The sequence below is a fragment of the Alosa sapidissima genome, chromosome 2, assembly GCF_018492685.1.
Source record: "Alosa sapidissima isolate fAloSap1 chromosome 2, fAloSap1.pri, whole genome shotgun sequence".
NCBI lineage: Eukaryota > Metazoa > Chordata > Actinopteri > Clupeiformes > Clupeidae > Alosa > Alosa sapidissima.
The window spans coordinates 23,274,479-23,299,454 of NC_055958.1; the positions used below are offsets into that span (position 1 = coordinate 23,274,479).

Below are 24,976 nucleotides of genomic sequence, written 5' to 3' on the forward strand. Positions count from 1 at the left end.
ATACCATTTTGACCATTCAGCTCATATTCAGACAAGAATGGAACACTTATAAACATTTAATTATGTTGTATGCAACATTGTGAATGAAAACAATAAACATTTAATATATGTTGTATGCAACATTGTGACAGAAAACACCACAACTTCAGTCAACCACTCATTCTTTAATGAAATGAAAAGAACATAATTATACAAAACATGATGACAGATTTACTGCCAGTGTTTAACTTTATTAGGACATGCTATTTATTTTTTTTAAAAAAGGTTAACAACATGTATATTATACACACATATGCAGATCAGGAATTAGAGAAGGAAAGTCCTCTAGGAAATTTAGAAGAAAGAGCAAGTGCAACATTCCTTAAAAGGAACATACTACAGTTGTCCACAATCAGTAATGACAATTGTTTTGCTGGGCCTCCCGGTCTTTGTGCCAAGTTCTCCCATCTGTTTCACAATGTCCATGCCATCTTTTACAAAGCCAAATGCAACATGTTTGAAATCCAAGTGCTCTGCTTTCTTCAGGGTGATGAAAAACTGGGAATTGTTGGTGTCCCTCCCTCGATTTGCCATGGATAACAAGCCTGGTCCTGTGTGCCTGACATCAAAGTTCTCATCCTCAAACTTGCCTCCATAAATGGATCGTCCTCCAGTGCCATCCTGATTGGTAATATCGCCGCCCTGATATGAAAATAATGCATGCAAATCATACACACACAATAAAACGATTAACATATTTCCCCCCCCCACAGAAGGCTTAGCTTACAAGTTAAGATCATTTAATACTGCAGTGCTACTCACCTGACACATAAAGTCTGGGATGACTCTATGGAAAATAGAGTTGCGGAATCCAAAGCCTTTTTCGCCAGTACACAGGGCCCTGAAGTTTTCTGCTGTTTTCGGTACAATGTGAGAGAACAGCTCCATGGTAATCGTTCCAATAGGCTGGTCGTCAACAGCAACGGTGAAGTACACCAGCGGATTGCTCTCTTTTGAATGCTCTTGGGCTTTGGACAACTGGGAGGAGTCATCTACCTGGGACATGCGAGCCTGACAGTCTGTGAATGTTTTCCTGAAGGATTCAGCTAGCTCTGGAGTCTTAAACTTGGCAGCAAGTTGCTCAACTTTACCGTCTCCCTCTGTTAAAAAAGATCGGGGAAAGAAACTTTGGATTTAACTCAATCACACACAATTGAAATATTAATACAGGAGCATTGTGCATATCACAAACCTGCATAGTCTGTGGCTGTCCAAACCAAGGCATTGGCAGAGGTGTTCATAGGCTTCAGCTCAATAAATTCTGTGATTGTGTGGTTGGCACACACCTTCAGCACCTGCTCTCGTCTCATGATCACGCGGTAGTACTTTTTGACAGGGTGGAACAGAATTTTGATGTCACCCACCCCTCGTTCTTTCCACTGGTTCAAGTCGCGATCCCAGCGATACAACTTGGTGCGCTCCTTAAACAAGATCTCTTCATCTTCTTCACCAGACTTGACTTCAACCTGAGGGAGACCAATGATATTTATTGTATTTCCAGGCTGTTGACTGCAGAAACAAACAATAACCAATTTTGTGAAGTTGAAAAAGGCAAAAAAAAAATTGTAGAAAAAGGTAAGGGAGAAAAGATACCTCTGGCAATGACACGATTGGCTCAAAGTGGATTTCTACATTGTTTGATGTCTCATCATCATCACTTCCCTCCCCTTCTCCATCATTTTTGGACTCTGGTTTTACAACTGTGCCAAACACAGAGGCCCCAGCATTTGCCCAGGAGAATTCCGAATCTGTTTTAAAGACAAAACACTCATGACAAAATGAACTCTTGCAAGGGGATAACCATGTCAGAAAGTACCCAAAGAGTCATAAAAGTTCCATCTTTCCAAACCTTTTGACCCAAAAGCAAAATCGTCAGAGCTCTTAGCCAAATCGGCAAATGAGAATCCTCCCATTGAGTCAAAACCAAATGCATTTGGAGGATCTGTATTGGAATAAAATAGAATCCATATATCAAGAATATGCAAACTGGGCTCCACTATGACATTCCTATATGAAGCATCAATAGGAAAGAACACCTTTTCAAATTACCTTGACTTCCACTGGAATAACATTCTGTGCTCTTTCTCGTAGAAAGGTCAATGGGACAGCTGCCACTGCTAGCACCATCAGCTGGTTCTTCAGATGAGGGTTCTGGCATAGATGAAGGTTCTGGCATGGATGAAGGTTCTGGCATGGATGAAGGTTCTGACACCGTCTTGACCTCACTTGTGCCTGACCCTGTAGCCTCAAAGGACTCTGCATCTTCAGTTTTCTGCTCATCCTGGGTAAAATGTGGCTTATTAGTAAAAATACAACACAAACAAAAAGTAGAAATCAGAGGGGAAAGCGGATTTAAGTCTACTGAATTTTTAAGCAGTCATATATAACTGGGCATTTTCAAATCTTAAATGGCCTAGCACACACCTGATTTCAGGCACAGTGGTTGAAAACTAAGCCCTGTGATTTGCCCAGCTACCTTGATTCTTTGTTGCCATACATAACCTTGATCAATAGATGGTGCTGCACCCATATATCTGGACTCATTATATGAACACTCAGGGCCCTATTTTGACCGAGCGCAAAGCGTACTCTTATCACGACGCAAAGTGTATTCTTATCTTACACTCAAATTTTCGCCATGCACATCTCTTTTATTGAACAATGTGCTCAGGGGTGTGGCAATTAACGACCTGAAGGCTCTGGCATGGTCCTGAGTCACATTTGCGCGTGTCCAAGACGTGCGTCATTTTTGCCGTGGACGTGAAGCATACTCCAATTTCTGCTGTCCTGAATGCGCGTTAAATCGTTACGGTTAGCGCCTGCGCACTACGGATTAACTGTGATACTCTGCCCCACCAACTGGGGGCGGTACGTCGAGCCTGAAAGTAGGACACAACCACCAAAGAAGCCTGAAACGCCTGAAGAAAAGAAGAACTTGGGATGTGCTAGCACTAAACGAAGGAAGAGCTGATGAAGGAAAAAGCACCACGAGTACGTTCGCCTGTCTGCTGGGAAGTTTGATAAGCTGGCCCATCGCATCGCTCCATTTATCATCCACCAGAACACACACAGCAAAGTAAAGACATTTTTCTAAACACAGCAGTGTCATGGTAAGAAAGAGTTGTGCGTACAGATGTCCTCAATTAAATTTGTAGAGTCTTCACACCTGCCTCATACCAAAAAGTATGAACCAAAAACCTGTAAATATGACGTGTCAATAAAAGTTTTGAAGTAACTATTTGTGTTCATAATGTATAATGTCTCACTGTGATAATGGGTGTATTTAGAGCGAGAAGTAGCCTCTTCAATTATTATTATGATAACGCATTATCTGGTGTTGACAGGCGAGTTTCGAGATTTGAGTTCAGCATTGTTCAGGAGTAGGCTAGGTGATAATGATTGCACCTGGGAGAGGTAGGCTACATTCCCTTTATTATTATAATCACTATTGATAACGCATTATATACGGAACAGGCGAGAATGCATCTCGATCAGCAAGTGTTACTGGGTTTCGCCTGAGCGTTGTAGATTGATTCCAAAGATTCTAAAGCTCTGTTCTAGAATCTTTGATAGATATCTTTATATGGCTCTGGGTTTCGCGATTTGATTTCAGCATACGCTCATTTTTTAAAGATGCATTTAATCCGAAGTCATGTCAGCTCTCTATGCAGGGAGTAGGGCTGTCACTTTTTATTCGAACATGACGTGAAATATCCGTAGTCGAACTATAAACTATTCGGTTTTTAGTGCTGTGTAGCGCATTTCTACAGTCTATGATTAGTTTTATTTTATTGTTTGCCATCTCATTCAGTGCTATATGATCCAGGGCTCATGACCAAATCAAGCCAATATAATAGCCAGTAGCCACAATGAGCCCATGCAGCCACCCTGTTTCGACAATCAAAGGTAATGCACAGAACGGCCAGCAGACAGATAATTACGTCCCCAACTCATCTAAAATGTGGTGTCTTGAAATACTTTGGGTTCTACACCATAGATGGTAAAGTGACCGTTAAATATAATGTTAAAGAATGTATCTGTGGATTGTGGCTTTACATCGGTCGAAGTTGACTCCATGTCGTGGTGTCTCACGTAACTCAAAGCCAGGCAAGCTGAGGACAGGCGCTCTGTTCCATCGTCGTTATGGTAACCAAACAAGTCTTCTTCTGTCTAGGTTTGTTTCTAGGTTTAAGTGTTGTTCTTCTATGTGGTCCACCTACTGGAGGGAAGTGTTTACAGCAGTTCCGTTTCACACACGCGCAGTCTACACGTCACTTTGACGCACAGTCTTAAATTTCGGTCGACTCAAAGACGCGACGCATGCTGTAAAAATGACGCAATTCTCGTCACGCGCTCACCAGTGCCGCGTGCGCGGGACGCAGACACGGGACCGTACCATAGGCTTGAGGTGTGGTCTGGCGCGTTATCTAAAAATCGCTATTTTACACCATCTAAGAGTCATTACGCCACTGACCAAGAAAAACCTGGTCTAAAGCGAAAGGCGCATATGAAGCACAGCTGAAGACGCACGGTCACGAGCAGCACTGTCATGTTAGCAGCAACTCCTCTGCAGAATAAATGTCCTTAGTTTTTTTATTCAGTCATTCGAACATTATTGGGGTAAGTGTTCTTTCAGGATTATGTTTTTGATGGTAACCCATTGTCAGTCAATAGTGAAAGTAATTAACTGTGTATAACTGTTGTCGTTGACTATGACACCACGGTGAAGTTAGTTTCACTTTGCCTAGGAGTTCAAATAATAGACGAGTGCAGATACATGTAGACTATACTCTACTAGGTTTTAGTAAAGCATGGAATACCTGTTCCATACGGTCTCGCATATATGCGACATGTGTAACAGAAACAGAATATTCCCGTTTACATGTTACTCAGCATATTGTTTGGGTTATGGCAGCTGGAATAAGGTGTTTACATGACTCGTGCGCAATCGGAATACTACCATTATTTTTCTGAATAAAACCGGAATATGGTGTGCATGGAAACGCAGGTCGTTGATCAATTGTGTGGGGTTGTGCATACTGCACTTGTTAGACCCACCAGAGCTTCTTGCACTTTCCGGACCTCGGTTTCATAGTCTTCAGCCTTATCCTTCTCAGTGTCCGAGTCACTGCCCACTCCACAGAAAAAGGTTGAGGGAAGCTGTAGGCTCTTGGCTTTCCTCTCTTCCTCTGGGGTTGGTTTTTTCTCCCAGATTATCGTGCACTCAGGATCTTTGACATCATGGGATGTACCATCTGACAAAATAGCACACCATTAGTCAAGGACTATCACTGACTCAAACAAACAGCCTGCATGAACTACAGAAGACGTAATGGTAACAGAGTTTAATTCAACAGTTTAACAGTTCAACAGTTTCATTTTAATTCAGAGCATTCAATCTACCACTGCTTGCTGCTCCAGATCTTTCTTCCAGTTGATCAGGATACAACTTTCCTTTGAGGTTTCTCACAGCAGTCTCAAAATCTTCATCTGCACAATGGATGGAGTGAAAGTAGTATAAATTTTGCCTACCGAAGTGAATAGTGCAATCAAAACACATTTGATGTATGAAAATCTGACGTACCACACTCATCGTCGTCACTGATGTACCCTGGCTCATTCTTATAACAGAAGAATGTGAGGGGAAGCATCAACTGTCGGGCAAGCTCTGCCTGCCCCCTTGTGGGCTCACGCACATACACAATTTCAATTTCCTCAGAGTCTGCCCGGTCATCCGCCGCACCGGTACTAGCACTTGAGATGGCTTCATCTTTCTTTGTTTGTGCGCCAGCTTCAGTAAATAAAAATGAATTAAGAACAAAGGATTATAATGCAGTTCAAGCTAAAAGCCAACAGTCTGTTGTAACAAATGTGAGTGAACAAAATTAGGTAAGTACAACCAAGATAAGTGAAAATTACATAATCAAATGCATAAATAATCAAATTAAATGTGTGAGGGAATGCAGTATTGTTTTAAAAAGAATTTCAGAACAGGCCACACAGTGAGGATGAAAGAAACAAGGATACTTCTGTCTAAAACTGGAATACTGCAATATTATAGAGAATGTAATGGGAGTCTCTTTGCAATGGCTAAAGTTAAAAGGTTTGTGTAGACCAAATTTGAAGTATAAACTTCAACATTTCATGGTGGTATTGTCCTTTTTTATTTGTGCACTTTTTTGCATGTGACTACATGTCCACAAATAAATAGTTCTGACAGGACTTTTAAACAATAGTTAACTAGTTAGTATTACAGGAGTAATAAAGGATCAAATATTGTGTGAATTACAAGAGAATAATAATTGATAAGACGGACGCTGCAGGGGCACCAATCGGTCATATATAATTATCTAAATGGAAACTTTTCACGTAATAAAGAGGTTACAGAGATCTTCTGGTATGACTTATGGGGAGTTGGGACATTTATTCTGTATTTCAGAAACATTATAAATTTCACATGGTTTCAAAACAATATTCTTGGTAGCGCAATTCTTTATTCCTCACTCTCAAAAATGTAGTATTCTGAAATTCTGAAAAATGGATGCCAAAGACTGCTTGCTCTAAGCTTTGATCCAGGGGTCAAATCACAAAAGGTTAGCTCCACACAAATATTGAGGCATGCAAATGCTTTGAAACAAATGACATGCATTTAACTTCAAAGAGCAGTAAGGTTTTCCCTTGTACAAACAACAATTACATTTTGTAACCTACAACTGCTGAGAAGAAAAATATTCCAAACTGACTATCAATGAGCTTTGCTCTTTAAAAAAACAAACATTTTACTTGAGGACATTTGCACTAAGCCTGGGACAATTCCATATGTTGTGGTTTAGAGTCATGCAAGAAGTTGTTTCACAAATGTGGTTCCATACCCAGTTCACATGTGCAGTACGTCACAAATGTGGTTCCATACCCAGTTCACATGTGCAGTACGTCACAAATGTGGTTCCATACCCAGTTCACATGTGCAGTATGTCAGAAATATGGTTCCATACCCAGTTCACATGTGCAGTACGTCACACTGCTGTTGCTAGCCATCCTGTACTAAATATGTGCCTGACCTTATGGTTCTGTGCACAGCAGATTCCACTGCCATGGAAACTGTGGGTGTCCCATTTCAACAGCGCGAAAATTGCTTGGCATGAACAACATCTAGACCCTACTTCCATGGCATAGTTATTCAGAAAAATACTATCTGGTGCCTGACACAACAACAATTATTACAGCCATAATAACAACTAAATAAAACCTTATGGTGCATGCCTAGTAGTCTGCCAGGTTTGAAACAATGGACATGCAACAGGTTAGATTCAATGCAAAAATGCATGTTTCCACACCATACAACCAGGTTAACTGGCAGCAGTGGCCAGAGGGTGACTGCTCGTTGGGTGATGAGTCACAGCACACACAACAGTGCAGTGACAGAATACCTTGGGGTTCAAACTGGGTGGATGATGTGCTGGTCCAAAAAGCCATAGGGTTATCTTTGAAAAGCCTAAAATCCAATCCTAGAAAATAATGGTGGTTGGGTGAAAAAAACTAGGCCTAGAGTGACTATTAGATTAAATTAATCGAAGCGTTAGTTGTTTTGGGACATGATTGTTGACCATATTACATGTTTGTGTGAGCATTCAGTATCATGCTCTATATTTAATTTTTTCGCTTATCACCATGTAGTTTCCCCCAAGAGAAGCACTATGTGTATACAGGATTTTTGAATTTCAAATCCCATTCAAGTGCAATGTTCTGAACTGCTTAAAAGAATGGAAAAAGCAAACCCTCTGCAATGTATGTGTGAAAAATGTAGACAATCTCAAAGGCCTATGTTAATACTGACAGATTTCAAAACAGCTCAAAGGTAAAATACGATGGTAGTGTTTTTGCAAGACATTTGAAAACATTCACTAGTCATGTTAATCCAGAGGTGCTTACCTCCTTCAGGGACCTTGAATGCAGGTATGGCTGGCTGACTGGAGGCTGATGTGCTTGGAGCTTTTTCTTTGGGTTCCGTGGGTATGCCAGATGATACATCTTTTGCAGGGGGGCTCCCAAATATTTTCTGGACTGAATCTGTACCAAAGACAAATTTAGGTGGAGAAACCACAGTTTTGGAGACAGCCATAGGACTGGGTGAAGTGGCAGTTTTGTTTTCTGGTGTATAGAATGTCTCAGAAGACAAGTCAGTGCGTTCACGTGTGGTCTCTTCAAGAACAGCTATAGCAGCTTTACCACATATAGTCTCTTGTGATGGACCTTCCCTTGAGGACACTGGTGTGACGAGGATCTCTTTATCCTGAGCAACCTTTGCTTCATCAAATATTTCTTTGAAAGCTTTGGCAGTGTCTTGTAGCTTGAACCGGACTGCCAACTGCTCCACTTTGCCTTCTCCTTCAGTAAAATCGAAAGCACTCCAGATCCAAGCCTTTTCATCAGCACCCTTCATTGGCTCAAGGTTCATTATGCTGGTTATCCAATGGTTTGCACACAGTTTAAGAACTTGATCCCGTCTCATGATAAGCCTCACTCGTTTGGTGTCATAACTCTGTAGAATTTTAAGGTCTCCAATACCACGCTCCTTCCACTGGCTCAGGTCTTTGTCATACCGGTACAACTTGGCCCTGTGGCTGAAAACCACTTGCTCATTTTCTTCCCCAGTTGATATCTCCACAAGGTCAGGTAATGGCACAACAGGCTCAAAGTACTGACCATCCCGCTCTTCCTCTTGAGTTGTGTCTTGCTCATCATCTGTCCCAACAGACACTCTGCTCTGATTTACTTTGGCTGGTGACTTTGCAGGACTAAGAACAGGTTGGAAGCTGAAATTAAACCCATCAGTGGATTCCCCAAAGCGGAACAAATTCTTACGAATAGGACTGCTAGCTAATGGGGAGGCATAAACAGATGTGTCTGCACTGTCATCAAGAGCTTCCTCTCGTAAATCATAATTGTCCCATTCCAAAGTGGGACCAGTAGTCTCAGCATGAGGTTTGATGAACAGCCCAGACGCATTACTAGTTGATGTAATGTCTTTACACTCATCATCTTTGATCTTTTTGTCATCAGTCAAGAAAGATTTAAGGTCTTTAAGACCAGATTTCATTTCTTCTGCTTTCTGAATCAGATGTGCTGTTCTACCGGTATCAACCAGTTTATGGGGTGTCTGAAGAGGAATGTTCAACAGAAGCTTTTGACACTCATCAAACTTTAATTTGAAATCTTCTGCCAGCTCTGGTGTTTTGAATTTGGCAGCAAGTTGCTCCAACTTCGCATCTCCATCAGCAAAGTCATTCGCAAGCCACATCCAAGCACGGTCTGATCCAGCGAGAGGCTTTAGATTCATTGTTGTAGTGATCCAGTGATTTGCACAAACCTTCAAGACTTGCTCTCTCCTCATAAGGACCCTCAACCTTCCATTCACAGAGTTCTTCAGAAGCTTAAGGTTGCCAACTCCTCTCTCTTTCCATTGACTTATTTCAGGGTCAAATCTGAACAGTTTCACACGATGACAGTAAAGAACCTCCTCATCCTCTTCACCGGTGACAAGTTCTACTCTTTCAGGCATCTGCACCACTGGCTCAAACTGAATGTCATCATTCTCATCAGTCTTATACATATCCTCTTCATCTTGATCTGCAGAGGCGTCTTCTTTCTGGTTTGACTGAGGGACAGAGAAAAGTTGTTCACCTGCTCCCGCAAACCCTTTGAAACTGGGATCTTCTTGGCCAAACTGGAAGCCTTCTTTAGATTTTGCCAGGTCTGCAAAGCTGAATGAGTTGGGCTTGGGGTGGAAGAGGGGATTTTCATCTTGTTCAGATTTCTCATCAGAAGATGTCAATGTGGATCTCTCTTCTTTTTCTCTATGCTGTTCTGCAATGTTTTTCAGAAACATCGATGCAGAACCAACAGAAGCAGTTTCACTCTCAGTGGCTTTTGTTTCCTTAGCAGGCTCCTGGCTGCCAAACTTAAAGCCACCAGTTGGGATTGAAAAGGAGAAACCTGTGCTGCTGGGGGCGCTTGGCTCTTTACTCGGACCAAATTGGAAGGGACCACTGCTTGTAAATCCTGTACCAGTGGGTTGGCTGATTTTGGTTGGAGCTCTAGGGTTAAAGCTGAGGGAGGAGCTTGAAAATCCCGAAGTAGTTGAGCTTTTTGCGCTGGGATTGGGTGTCTGGCAAGAGACACACTGGCTGGCGTAGCCCTCATTTCTTACCAAACAGGCATCACAATCCCACTGTCCATCTTTCTTTCCAAACATAGCTGCTAATCCACCTTGAGATGGCTTAACAGGACCAGGGGCTTGGCAGGAGATGCAATTTGAAGACGTTGGCTCATTTCTGACAAGACACTGGTCACAGTCCCACTGTCCATCCTGCTTGGCAAATTGGGAGCCAAAACCTGAAACACTGGAGGAGGCTTCTGGTGCTCCTTCATCACCTTTGCTTGATGGGTTCTGAGTTTGACATGAAGCACAACTACGTGAAGAGGCTGGATTTCTTACACAACAAGTAGGACAGTCCCATTCCCCTTTCTTCTTAGCAAATTGAGCACCAAATCCAGTTCCAAATGCAAATGAGGAGGCTTTCGGTGCTCCTTCATCACCTTTGCTTGATGGGTTCGGAGTTTGACATGAAGCACAGCTACTTGAAGAGGCCGGATTTCTTACACAACAAGTAGGACAGTCCCACTCTCCTTCCTTCTTGGCGAACTGAGCACCAAATCCAGTTCCAAATGCAAATGAGGAGGCTTTCGGTGCTCCTTCATCACCTTTGCTTGATGGGTTCGGAGTTTGACATGAAGCACAGCTACTTGAAGAGGCCGGATTTCTTACACAACAAGTAGGACAGTCCCATTCTCCTTCCTTCTTGGCAAACTGAGCACCAAATCCAGTTCCAAATGCAAATGAGGAGGCTTTCGGTGCTCCTTCATCACCTTTGCTTGATGGGTTCTGAGTTTGACATGAAGCACAGCTACTTGAAGAGGCCGGATTTCTTACACAACAAGTAGGACAGTCCCATTCTCCTTCCTTCTTAGCAAACTGAGCACCAAATCCAGTTCCAAATGAAAATGAAGACTTTGTTGAGGCATCTGCTGTAGTTTTGTTTGTTGTGTTAGCCCCAAAATCAGCCCCAAATGAAGTAGTTGACGTGGCCCCAGAAGGATCACTTATGGATGCTGATGTCGACGAGGAGCTGGTTCCAAACTTAAATGAAACTGGTATCTGTGACCCAAAGGAAGAAAATCCTTTAGATAAAGTGCTAGTGTCTTTTGCAGCCTCTCCGGTAATGCCAAAGGTAAACCCACCTGCTGATGTGATAACTGGAGGAAATCCTTTCGGTTCTTCAGATGGTTCTTCAGTTTTTGCACAGTTAGGGTTAGGAGTCTGACAAGCAGCACAATGCTTAGCTGAAGAGGCATTCCGAACACAGCACACATCACAGTCCCATTCACCATCTTTTTTAGCAAACTGGGCTTTGAGATCCAACCCTTTCGCTGGTGCCATTTCAGTTTCTTTGCTTCCGTCCAGCTTATCTTGTTTTTGTGGTGATTTTGGTAAGACTTTTTGTGCCTCCTCAAATTTTGCCTTGAAGAGGGCAGCCTCATCTGATGTTTTAAAACGAATTGCGAGTTGTTCAGTCTTTGGCATTTCGTCTGCATAGTCCATAGCATACCAAACCCAGGACTTATCAGATCCAGCATTTGGCTTTAAAACCATGTCAGCAGTGATGTAATGGTTGGCGCAGATCTTAAGGACCTGCTCCCTCCTCATTAGCAAACGTACTTTGCCTGATGTCTTGTGCTTCAAAATTTTGATGCTCCCAATTCCTCTCTCTTTCCATTCCTTTGCCTCTGTGTCAAATCGGAATAGCTTAGCCCTGTTGCAGAACATCTCCTCTTCCTCCTCTTCGCCAGTTTTAACATCTACTTTATCAGGTAAAGGTACAATGGGCTCAAAATGTGGTCCATCTTCATCCTCTTCAACATGTGTGCTATCATTATCACTCTCTCCAGCTTTATCCTCTTGCTCCACAGTCACTGACTTGCCAAGCTCCGAGAAGCTAAATGTTTGTTCAGGTTTGTCAAATAAACCGGTCTTGTTTTGTGCAGCATCAGCAAAAGAAAACCCAGATACATTTTGACTGCCAAATGTAAACACCCCACTTTGACTCTGTGTCTGGTCTTGAGTTGTGGGTTTTGATTCTGATTGTCCATCATTCCTAGGCATGTCTGATGTCAAAAGTCCCAAGAGACTTTCGCTGTTTTTCACCTGACTGGATGAGAATGTGAAGTCACCATCATTAGATTTAAAATTAGAATTGAATTTGAAGGCAGCAGATGGCATTGTAGATGTTGACTGGGTGCCAAAGGCTGGCACTTTGGAGGGTTCAGCAGGCTGACCAAAGCTTATCTTTCCAAAGTCCAAAGTTTTTCCTTCACTGGTCTTTGGAGGCTGGGAAGCAGAGACAACAGATGGTTTGGTGAAGTATCCAGGCTCTGGCAGAGGTGGATTGGTTGTAGGAGGAGGAACACTGTGGCTGTAGTATTCTTCACTGTATGGGGAGAGTAAACTTGTTGCTGGTGACTCAAAGCGAAGTGGTGCCCCAAAGTCTTGAGGATAAACACATGCTGGTGTTGTCTGCAGCGGTGGAGTATGTGTGGGCTGCTGATAGGCATACATATGTTGCTGAGGTGGCAGACGGTTGATTCCATACACTGGTGCCTAGGGAAAAAACACACATACATATAATTATAATCATTAAAATGTACATTACCAGGGGGAAAAAAAATACTTTTCACCATCCATAAACCATGGACACATACCTTTGTTGGTGTAACGTTTGCAGCAGGACGTAGAAGAAACTGCGTGTTGTAAGCAGGAGACTGATTGTAGTACACATTGGGAGCTGTGGTGGCTACTGCAAATGAAAAATGCATTTAGTAGACATTTCTGTGTAGAATATGATTTCAAAAGATAAATATTGTTCACATTTGGTGGTACAATAATTTTACTTCGTACATATTAACAAGTTAGTTAACAAGTTTTACTAATTTAGACATTTTATATAGGTATGAGAGTCAACTGTTACTGTATGCTTGTTAAGTATGTGTGCACATGTATTTTGAAGACAAATGGGTGATGACTGCAGCATCATCAACCTATAGGTAAATTATGACCGGTAAACAGAGTTGGTATTCAGGTACACTACAAAGCCAGCAGCCTTTCCTCTCTAAGTTCTTGTAATACGGTAAAATGGTGTCTTCAAGGAGAATTCCGGTGTGATATTGACCTAAAGTGTGTTGAAACATGATACCGAGTGTGAACGTATGTCTCATAGCCCATCTCGGCTTGTCCCCTGCACTCCAAAATCTGGCGCTAGTTAGCCGATGCTACCAACAGCTTTTTCAATAGTGGTGCTTCGGCATCGGGCTAGCCATGCAAATAAATCACTGTTTTACACCCATTTACAAGGCTCAATGTATCTCCACACTTCATTGGTAGACTTCCGAGGGCCCTGACATTTAAAACGAGACATTGAGAACTTTGAAAAAGCACTGGTAGTTTACTTACAAGACGATTTATACAGACAGTATCTTCACGAAGTTTAGCGTTTGCAGCCATCTTGAATTTAGTCACGATAAGTCGAGCAACTTCGGCATCGGGCCAAAAATAATTCAGTGGAAATGCATGGATTCCAGTTGCTGCTACTGGAAGAAACTGGAATCCATGCATTTCCACTGAATTATTTTTGGAATCTGATCCCTTATCATACCTGTTCATTCTTACTCGTTGCTCGACTTGTGTTAAAAAATCAATTTTTTCTTTTTTAAGATACAGGATTGCTGCAGGCAATGAGCAGCCAACCACCATGAATAGTTGTTAATGTTCGATCAGACAAGAACTACTTGAGACTCTGCTCTAGTATAATTTTCGGGACAATTAGGGCAGGACTCGGGATTTGGGACAACTACTTGGATTTTGGGAATGTCCCAAATTGTTTGGATATACCTGTCTTGATTATCTGCAAGTTCCTTATTTCCTTTTTTCCATTATTCATACTACTATTGACCTTGGACATTCTGAATCGACCTAATATCAGAGATGCATCAATCAAGCATTGATCAAAATGAGCCAACTACAAACTGCATACAATCATGGGATAAAGGACACTGGTATGTCATGGTTACTCCATTCCTACCAACACAAAAATTATTCAAAATCTCAATTTCAACCTACAAAAATACAACAATATTTACCTGTAAGAGGGGCACCATGGAATGTTTGTGCAGCTGGAAAAGACTCTTGTAGGGTTTCAGCACTATATCCTTCACCATAAACCCTGTGATGTGGGGAGGCGGCTGTATCAGAGGAGTTGAGTCTCAAGTCATGAACTTCATTCTGTGATGGGGAGGAAAAACATCTAGTCATGAGCTGACAATGTAAAGACCTGGAGCCTCATTTAAGTGTTGCATATAAACCATCCTTCATTTGATCTTAGATAATTTCTCAAATGATCGCACATATGACTGAGAAGGCGAACGTATGCAAAAATAAATGTGCTATGCTACTCTACCAGATGTGCCATTTATAAATCACAAATTCTCGAAATTGTGCACAATCAAATGGTTTTGGGTCTCCGCCTTATAAACACTCCTTCATCAATATCATTAGCATATAAATGTCTATGAACGAAATCAATGGCCCCACTAAACTGTATCTAAAATAAAAGCTTAAAATATATTTTAAATATTTCTTATAGACCTAGGCCATTTGATTTAACATACGTAGCATCAAACCAGACTTAATCAATGGTTACAATAACGGTATAATCAGATAGTGCGGTGTTTATTTCGCGCTAGATTTTGACAAATGTAAGCAACTCATTTCAAACAAATCACATTTCAGCAGCCGTTACAAGTATCATCCACCATCTTTTGTTTACTTTTCACAGCGGTTTCAAAGAGTTGCCATTAGGGCTGGGACAGTATGGATGTTTTCTTATCGCGGTCAGAAAGCAAGAAATAACAGCGGTTTCGCTGTATACCCCTGGTATATATAAAGGCACCCTTAACATTTTTTTGACCTTAACATAACGTTTCCAAAATCATTTTGATGGCACATAACCTCATAACATGACAAATGGCATTTCTGCCATTGAGTGAGCGGCCCTCTATAGGCCATTACTGACCTAGCAACTTTCTAGTTACGCTGTGAGTCATGGAGATTTTTACCTCCACCTCATTCCGAATAACGGGACACCTGGGCGGCCGTTATCCCTTACTTGTTTGCTAGGGCTTAACCCTTAAAGGAGTACCGTCACACCGGTGTGACGGGAATGTTGAGAAATGAACATTCTAAAGAATATCTGGGTTCATTGAATTCAACATAGAATTTTAGAACCTTCAATTGTTGCGGAACTTAGAACGTTCAAAAACCTACACCTTTAAGGCTTAAAGATCAACTTGCTGGTTAATTTCAAAACTGAATTTATATCTTGTATGAAAATGTTAGACATTTTTTTTTTTTTTTTACAAATGTATATGTACAAATGAATATGTTACAAAACCTATGGACAATATTTCAGAAGAAAGTGTACCCATTTTAAGCAGGGTCCTAAATATGCCTCTCCCGCCCACAAACGCGCCATATTACGTAGGAGAAGGTTATCTTAAATTGGCGCTTAAGCTCTGCTGCCATTGTGGGTGTAGATACTAGCCCATTCGTGCCTGATGCTGCGCGCCGAAACATTACATCTACCGCTGGTTACTGCGTTGCGCTACTGTGAACCTCCTGCTGGCTGCTGCATGGCGCAGTATTTGTATTCGTCCTCCATTTCACGTTGTCTTCAAGGTGGCACTGCCTGGAAGGCACTAGGGTTAGGCATGGGTTACGGTTAGGGTTAGGGTTAGGATTAGGTGCCTTTAAGTCAGCGGTGGCAACGCTGCCTGGAAGACAACGTTGGGGGCATAAAACACCATTAAGCATGACAATCGATCGTCTCTTCACTGACAGTCACGTCTGTGAATGAAGGTGCGTCTTTATGTACGACATTGTCCACCAAGCATACAATGTTTATTTCGACCCTTTGTCCAACATAGCTGGAGGTGGCAGTGGTAAACGTGATGTACAGACAGCAGGAGTAGTAAAAATAGGGCTCTAAAGAATTACAAAGTTACCTGAAACAGGATCAGATTTGACTCCCTAGGCTTTTATGGTATAGGCTAGTATATAGGCTTTGTGGTTATAGTAATAGTTTACTAATGTTGATTTACTGTTTTCTTTTTCATTTGTTATGGGAATCTGTTCAAGTATGTTCAACAGCCAGTATTTACTGAGAGGTGCATCATTTAAGGTGGTTGCCATTCAGTGACATCATGATATGCAAATTAGATATGATGAGTGCGGTATGAACGCAAATGCGAGTAATTTAATTTTAATTAGGCTTGTGGTTATGCCTTTCCGAGTTCGCTAGTGTAGGCTACTGTTTTGGACAATACATTATCCAACCCTTTAGGGGTGTAAAGATTAACCGATATTATCGGTATCCGTTTTTAACGTGTAAGATACGGCTACATCGATATGTGAAGCCCCGTATCGGAATAAAACTGAAATGAACCGGTCGCTAAATCGACTTGTTACGAATCGGTTCACAACCTTTTCTGCTCGCTCACTCTCATTTACGTTGCAAGCAGCGCATTCATCCCACTTCCTGTTTTGAAGCTACACGTGGCATGGATTTGTGGGTAATGCAGTTCGTTTTTGGCTACATTCATTGCCCAAAATTGTCAAAGGACCTCATTACCCATACATCTACTGCAACATAAGCACGTGACAACTCGCACTCGGTCGTTTGTTTGACAATTTTACTCTTTTGTTTTTCAAAGTTACACTTACTATAGCATTCCTAAAAAGCAATGATAGTCTGTAGAGTAGCCTTACGTTTGATGAAGGGATTTCCTTAATGTTAAAGAATAATTTGGCCCTTGCTGCTAAAACAAACACAAATTATTATTATTTTGTTCATATTCACTCAGACTTGTGGCATTATAGGTTTCTGCATATTAGGTTTACCGTTGGAACAAAATAAGCCCAGAGAGTTCATGGACATGTAGGCCTATTTTATTCTTGTAGGCTATATGAGAAAAGGCCAAGAGTGTCTTAAGCACTGTTTTATTTTATTTCGGTATTGTCTTACCTCAACAATAGGCTACAGCTCCTTGAAAGCAATCAGATATAACTCTATAAAATCTATAAAGTCTCTAAAAATGTATTTTTATGTTGTATTTGGCTACTGTGTTTGACTGAAATGTAGACTATTATTTTTTCATTTTCAATACAGTATATGATACAAACCTCAGTTTAGATAATCATATTCACACATTTTTTTTTTGCCTAATTGACAACCATGATAATTGATAATATAAAATGAATGTGCACCTTGAGCAAATGATAAAAAAATCTTTCAGAATGCTTTTCATTCTTGAACTGCACCAAATCGAATCGCATCGAATTGTACTGAATCGTTTTTTATTAACATGCATCTTTTCTTGTATCGAATCGTGCCCATGTATCTAGATGCGAATCGTATCGTATTTTACATGTGAGATTCACACCCCTACAACCCTTACTTAACTTACTTTTAGTGCTTCAACTGTCTGACACAGCATTTGAAGAAGAGATTTCTGGTCCTCTGCCCAATGAGGTGGCGTCTTCGGAGAGAACTTAAAAAATAAACATAATTTTAAAATAATAAAATCTGTGTAATGTACTGATTTTAATATCTACCCACAGAATAGTTAATCCGAGAACATACCATGTGTCTCCTGGAAGGAGAAGATATATTCTTTGATGGTGATGGAGAGAATTTTATCTGTGAACTTGCAGCGGCTGGTTCTGAGAGTTGGTGTGGGCTAGAGTGGAGGGGACGGCTTTCGTCCTCATCCATGACATCACCATTTTCACCCAGCTGTTGATTTACTTCTTCTAGCAGGTCCATAACTTCCTCCATTGATACTGGAAGCTTCAGAAAAATATACACATTCACAAATACTGAAATAGTCTAGTATGTTTGTTCCAGTTTGTTTCTGGCCCAAACTATCAAAAGAGGGGAAAATATGCTTTCAGATGATACTGATTGAGTATGTAATTGGAAATGAAGGCTAAATATTGCCTAATATAATAAGTATTATTATTAATGTGTTAAAAACCCAGTGGTCACTGTTTAGTCCATATCCTGGTGGCTGAAGGAAAAGCCAAGCTAGTAGTATGCCACTTGACTTGAAACAAATGAGTGAATATGACCAATCATGGTGCGTTCACAAATTGCCACTCTGAGCACTCCAAGCACGCACACTCTGAAACTTTTTAACTGTCTCTTCAGAACATTATTCTATTTTCAGAGTGTCAGATTGAATTTACGAACGCAACCCATATATCTGTGCAGCAGTATGGTAATTCAAGATACAATAATAATTCTGAGGGTGCTGTGGTGCAACCAGATTATTTCCCGATCCCAACCCATCTCACTATCCCACGCTTCAATCAATAAATCAACAAAGGCAACAATAAAGCAATAAAGCCAACCTTCACAACAGTCCAAACCTTGTCAACTTCAGTTGCATTGGCATTGTAAATTTTCATCAGATGCTTCCGGAACTTCTTCAGGAATGTCATACAACGATCTTGTGTTTCCTCAACACCATTACCAGCCTCCTCTGAAAGTCTCTGAAATATCTGTATTGGCAAATGAAATACGAACCCATATGCCAAAATAAACACCATTAGAGTTCAGCAAAATAACAGGCTACAGGTGAACAATAATCTTAAACAATGAATAATAAAAAATAAAAAAAACATACCCTTGCAAGTTGCCAATTAGAGGAGATGCTATTAATACCCTCAAGAGTGGCAATTGCCTCTTCGGTTTTGCCCTCAATATCTAGAAGTGTAGCAAAGGCAATCATGGCTTCTTCTTCATAGCCTTTAACCTCCAAAACCTACAATTGCAAGTTGATAAGACATTTATATTTCATTTTATGATGGAACATTTATGTTATGTTTATAATATAATGCAGTACAATAAAGCAGTGTTTTTGTGGTTATTTATTACAGAAAAACATCCTTCATCAAGACAATTATTTTTATGAAAAGTAAAAAAGTTTCAAAAGCCTTAACAATGAACACAAGGACACTACAATGCATCCCAAAAAATATATGTTTTTATGTTTTCTTATCTGTACCAACAATGTCCCTTCAGTCCTTTCAACACTGACGTTTACAGCAGTAACAACAGGAGCATGTCAACAATTCAATTACCTGTATGTCTTTACTGGGAAAATGCAGGAACAGTGGATCAAGAGGTTCAGGGATGCCTCTTCGCTTTTTAACCTTTTCCAGGAGAGTGAGCACCACTTTCCAATAGTGCACACTACGGCTAGTGTAGTCTTTCTGGTCATAGTAAGAGTTTACACCAACACCCTGAAAAATGACATTACATCATAATAGCATGACTCATTAGACAGATCTCTAATAATCGTTAAGTAGTACACCACCACAACAGAGTAGTAAAGTAAATATGTAAATAGACTGAATCAAAGCCTGCATAAAATTACTTAAGTGGTCATTGTATGCAGGTTTTCTAAGACCAGGCAAACACCTTCACAGGAACAGTTCATGTTGTAAATGAGAGATGTCCTTTATTTATTTACAAATCAGACTAGATCGGATACAGTAAGATAGGTTAAACTAAAATATCAGAAGTACCCTGGATTATTTTTGCCAATCTCCAATAACTACAAACATGTAGAGTAACAATAGCGAACAAGAGGACTTTGGACCACAGGGCTTTGGCCTGCATGTGTGGTAATTACTTTACCATCTGTACAATTTGAGGCTTTGAGTAACTGAAGACTTCTAAGTCTATATAGAAAAGTAACAAATGGCAGTGCGGATCAAGTTGTGTGACAGCACGCGTTAGTGTTCTACAGACGGGCAGCAGCAGGTGTACCGTTTCGCTGAGGTGTTGGGCCCAGTGTATGAGCAGTGCTGGCTGCAAACCATGTTTCTCCCCAGCTCGAAGAGTGCTTAATCCGTGTTGAACAACCATTCGCAGTTTTGCTGATGTTCCAGGTCTACAAGGATAAGCACAATAATAAGACTTTGAGGGTAGTGAATACAATGTGAAATAAACTCATGACGCCAATATGTGTGTTTGTTTGATTCTTCTCTGAACATTCTTTAATTCAATCTCATCTACTTGAAGACTAGGTGACTCACAGGGCCTTTTTATGGATGAGTGTGTACACGGCGTCCCACCACTGTCTTTGTCTGTCTGTGGACAAAAGCTTCATGACCTGCAAGGGCAAGCATCTGGGCTCATGTAGCTGTGAGCTGGCAGAGATCTTGGCAGTCTCTTGAAGTTGAGTGTGACTCGTAAACACCACTCCAGACAGAAAGACCTGCAACATCAGATTGAATACAACAAAATTATCATGCACTCATTTTCATTGCCTAGGTTATTTACCGTTACAACCACACAGAGTGGGATTGTTAAAAGTACTGTGGCCAATTTCCCGCACATGGATTAATTCCTTTTGTGGAATAACTGCTTTTTTCTCCAAAAGAGATTTCAAAGCTTGCGTTTATCCTATGACTAGGCTTAACCCGTGTGCAGGAAACTGTCCTGTGATCATATATTAAGACAATTCACCTCCAAGTCAAGCAGACAGATAGACTCTGGTGTGTTTGTATCCAGCTTGGAGGTTTCAAGGGTGAGGCGAGGAAAAAGCTGCTTCAGCCATTCTCGAAGAGCCGGTCTTTGAGCCATAAAATACCACTGCAATCCCAGCCAGGTAAGACGCTGCAAGTCTCCGCCGCATAGAATTGCACCTGTTTACATGAGTTCAAGGACAATGTTTCCCAGGCTACACTGCACACAATCAGTGCTCAAATACACAAATAATTTATGCTCTATAACCACAATAGAGAAAAAATGTGTTGTAACTCTATATAGTTCATTTCACATGCTTGTCAAATGCATGTCTAATGTGTGTATGAAACATTATTACACAGCTCTTGATAATGCTGCAGAATGTTCCATTCACTTGAATGGACCTTCCCAACCTTTGGAGGTCTGATATTTCTCGATAACAGACTGTTGCTAAGAATAACAGACCACTGTCAAGGAAAATGGGTTTTGTGCTTTTTATTCACGTCTTTCATATCACTACGCAAGTAGTCCGGTCACTTCTTACAATGGAACTTCATTCAAACGTAAAAGCAGGCGGTTAATCCTTCCTTAAATTTCCCCTGGGTATCAATAAAGTATCTATCTATCTATCTATCTATCTATCTATCTAATCAGCTATGTTCTAAAGAATGTTGGATTCAAGCTCAGCGTGTGTTGCAAACTATTTGTTTCTCAGCAAAAGCCACGATGAAACGGTAACAAAGAAATGTAAAGAGTCATATCATGCAGAGTTTTTTTCGTTTTGGCAAGTAGCCGTGTAATAAGCGGGATTGTATAGAACACCGGTCGTTATCGGAAAATAAGTCCCTTCAGGACGAAGCAAGTCCTGTTCGCCCTGTCGGGATTTATTTTCTGATATTGACCGGTGTTCTGTACTCTATCCCTTACTTAACATAAAAATCAGTATGTGAATAACTCACCATTATCAGCTTTGATGAGATCTGCAATCTCAGGAGCTTGGGCACTGATGGAACGGATGTCGTCATTGCCAATGAAGGACAGAGAAGCTGGGGCTTCGGCACCAAACAGCATGTCAAAAAGGGTCCCCTGGCCACTTCTGTTTCCAAATGCTTCAACAACATCCTTCACAAGCTGGTCAACATCCTGACTCAGATTCAGCAGCATGTGGCCAGCCTGGCTCTGTCGGTCACAAGCTAGAAGTTCCAGTGGGTGCTGAGGGGGGTGGTCACCTTTAGAACTTTTTATCTTTGGTCTAGGAACCTGAGGAAACACAGTGTGTAGAATTTACAATACTGTCAGTTAATGTATGTAAAAAAGCTCTTTTTTTAATATAACCAAGAACCCTGCAGGTCTCACCTGATATGCCAAGAGGTAACAAAGGGCAGCCAAGTCCACCACAGCTCTCCATTGTTGTTCACGGTCTAGGGCCATCTTTAGTAACAACGTTCCAGCATAAAGGTACAAGTGACCCTTTAGCTCAGTGAACATCTCTGCAAGCTCATCTGTAGTGTTGGTGGCAGTGTTCTTCAGAGACTGCATTGCATGATCAAAACTGAAAATAAGGGAAGACCAATTAGACATCATGCTACTTATGGAGAAATGTTTTCTACGATTTTATATATTTCTGCAGTAAAATTAAATCCACATACTTCTGCAAGGCTTCTGCGCACAGTGCAACTCCCTTCTCAGAAAGTGTACATCTCAACAGATTACAGTGGGCCAGGAGAAGCTCCTTTTGAAACTTGCGGCAAGACTTGTCATTTATGGACACACTTGGTTGGCTTAGGTAGTCCTGCAGAACAATTCCAAAAGAAAAATAAAAGGCCTCCATCTCAGCCTTACAGTGTATACAATTAAATGCAAAATGGTTCAACACACATCAGAGACGCAACCTCAAAAGAGGACAGAAATCTACACTAATGAACTGATACACACTTAAATTACATTAATTACAATAAATGAAGAGGAACTGCAACAAACCTGCAATGTACACACAACAGTGGTGTACCAGTCCAAGCTGTTACAAAGGACTCCTGCCTTCTCAACAGACAAGCAATGCTTGACGGCTTCCTCCAACCTTCCGTCGGAGCAGTGCAACTCAACAAGTTTTATATTCACATGAGCATCTCCTGGACGCAACTGTAGCTCCGACTGCAAGAGATCAAACAGCTGGTTCCAGCCCTGCTGTCCTTGTCTGCTCAGCAGCTTCTCCTGTTCACGGGCAGAATTAAGCATGACTTGTATAAAGAATCACTTGTTGCATCATAGCACTTTCATGTCAATGTGTGATTCAGCCTTCAAGACCTAAATCACAATATGAGCCATCAATATTATACTCTTATGAGAAATGACTGACCTTTAGCTTAAAAACAGCAGGGCTGCCAGGCATAAGCTTGGATGCCTTTTCAACCCAAAATTCTGCTCGGCTGTCTCGTTCATCTTTACTGCACAACAGCTCCGCCACTTTAAGTACAAGATCTCGCTGAGCTGGGTTAAGATCGACTGAGCGCTGTAAACAAAGGATCAGCATTGGATTCTTAAAACAGAATTGTTTCTTAGTGCCATCTACCCAAACATTGTTCCATATTGAAAATAGTTGTTGCACTACATGAAGCAAGACAAATGGTTGACAAAGAATGATGGATGTAGCCTGCTGCTTGCAGCAGCATTCTTATAGAATGCAAACCTTATAGCAGCCCACTGCTTTGTTGACATCACCGTCACGTTCATAGAGCTGACCAAGGAATTTGTGCGCTTTGGGATCTCTCTCCTGGACTGATAAATAGGCTGATACATGTCTTTGGGGGGAAAAAATAAATAAAAAAAATAAAATTAAAATAAAAAAAAATCAGGATATCAGATTTGAAACAACCAAAACGTGACAGCCAACATGTACAAACATTCAGAGACTATTTAAAAACAAGTTAGCTAGCCATGTGTTGTTCCGCATGTTACGTTATTCTCCTTACCTCTTTGCAAGCTCATATTCTTTTGCTTCGAAGTACAATTTTGCGAACAAGAAGCCTTTCAAGGGTTTCTGCAAACAGATGTAAGAATTTTAAAGAAAAAAAAAGGAGATGCTCCCTTGTCATTGCAAACACTGACTGATAGAAGTTGATCCAATCTTAGTGACGTTAAGTAATCTTTTACAACATTACTTAACTAGGCTAAGTATTATTGTAGGACGTTATTACGTTGTTAGCTTGTGTCAAAGAGCTGTAAAGTTGAGTCACGGATAAAGAGGCAGTATTCTGTAGTTATGCATTTAACACAGGTAAGTTAGGGATCAACAAGTGAGTCACACGTGCCACTGTCCACGACTGAATGTTGCTGATAAACTTGACAACTTTGCAATCACGGTAACAGCTAACCTTAGGTAGCTAACGGTAATGTTGCGGGTGCAGTTATCGTTCTCAAACGAAGTAGACAGTAACTTATAGACTAGCTGTTATATATTCGTAGTCATAATCAATTAAAATCTATAGACAAACAAGCAAAACAATGTGCATAACATCACTGACACAATCCTAACACGATGTTCAAAATAGAAACCGGTTTGCCGCGTTTTCCATAAGGAAGTGGAGGAGAATTTTGGCCAAAACCAGACCGAATGAATATCAGGAGACACTTACAGTGCTGCCTAGTGATTTAACGTTACCATATGCCTGCAGGTGAGTTTAAGTTACATACGTTTTCTTCCACCATCAAACAAGAACAAAATGAAAGGCCTGGGTGCAAATTACTAGCTAGTTAATATTAGCTAGCTAGCCACGTTATTGTAACTGTTAGCTAAGTTAGCTTCCTACCACGCAGACTCGAACCGGCTAACTTACCTCTTTCACTGAAGGAGAAGCGCTTTGTACTGAAGAAATGTAGCGATCCACATCGGCCTTACTACGCCGCATGGTTACCAGGGGAAATCAATATCAATTCCAAAAACGGGACAACGTGTGTTGTCGAACTTCATCCATTAAGTCCAGTCGCATGTAACCTTGCTGTGGGTAACGTTAGTGCGTCAACCCGTGACGCAAGTTCAAAAGATGGCAGCTGTGACGTTCTTGTCATTTTGATTGGCTGTGGTTCTTAAAGCTGCATGGTTCTTGCAGGAGGGCGTTATTTGGTATGAGTTGTTTTACATTCTTTATTTTATCATCAAGTTAGCATGCAATAAGACAACTGTCGTATTTAAATATCTAGATAATTATCTAGCTATGTCCTTTCATCGCTGGTGT

The 24,976-nt window shown here is 41.0% G+C and overlaps 1 protein-coding gene across 4 annotated transcripts; it reads right to left on the bottom strand.

Annotated features, from left to right (window-relative positions):
- Nucleotides 1-144: 144 nt before the first annotated feature.
- On the bottom strand, nt 145-24,769 carry ranbp2 (RAN binding protein 2). 4 transcript variants are annotated; one of them, XM_042067389.1, is made up of 29 exons: nt 24,578-24,769; nt 23,714-23,781; nt 23,431-23,542; nt 23,101-23,253; nt 22,725-22,955; nt 22,394-22,536; nt 22,101-22,296; nt 21,704-22,004; nt 20,745-20,923; nt 20,312-20,493; nt 20,043-20,166; nt 19,352-19,513; nt 18,895-19,032; nt 18,620-18,769; nt 17,850-18,056; nt 17,674-17,757; nt 14,293-14,434; nt 12,859-12,953; nt 11,083-12,757; nt 7,972-10,917; nt 5,624-5,830; nt 5,443-5,529; nt 5,098-5,294; nt 2,089-2,320; nt 1,889-1,981; nt 1,633-1,787; nt 1,232-1,505; nt 802-1,139; nt 145-681 (listed from the first exon to the last, which is right to left on the bottom strand). In XM_042067389.1, the coding sequence occupies exons 1-29, from the start codon at nt 24,647-24,649 to the stop codon at nt 376-378; spliced, it is 9,249 nt and encodes a 3,082-aa protein (XP_041923323.1). In that variant the 5' UTR covers nt 24,650-24,769; the 3' UTR covers nt 145-375. The 4 variants fall into 4 exon arrangements, with proteins under 4 accessions (XP_041923323.1, XP_041923314.1, XP_041923309.1 ...); XM_042067380.1 differs by having other exon boundaries at nt 7,972-12,757; nt 18,638-18,769; XM_042067375.1 differs by having other exon boundaries at nt 7,972-12,757; nt 12,859-12,950.
- Nucleotides 24,770-24,976: the final 207 nt, after the last annotated feature.

What these genes read in the sequence shown, in the direction of transcription:
- ranbp2 (XM_042067367.1), bottom strand. Translation starts at nt 24,649, where the DNA reads ATGCGGCGTAGTAAGGCCGATGTGGATCGCTACATTTCTTCAGTACAA. An exon ending in GAATATGAGCTTGCAAAGAG is followed by an intron (nt 23,543 to 23,713) that starts GTAAGGAGAATA and finishes TTCCCCCCAAAG; the next exon opens with ACATGTATCAGCCTATTTAT. An exon ending in TTCCCAGTAAAGACATACAG is followed by an intron (nt 19,033 to 19,351) that starts GTAATTGAATTG and finishes TTGCAATTGTAG; the next exon opens with GTTTTGGAGGTTAAAGGCTA.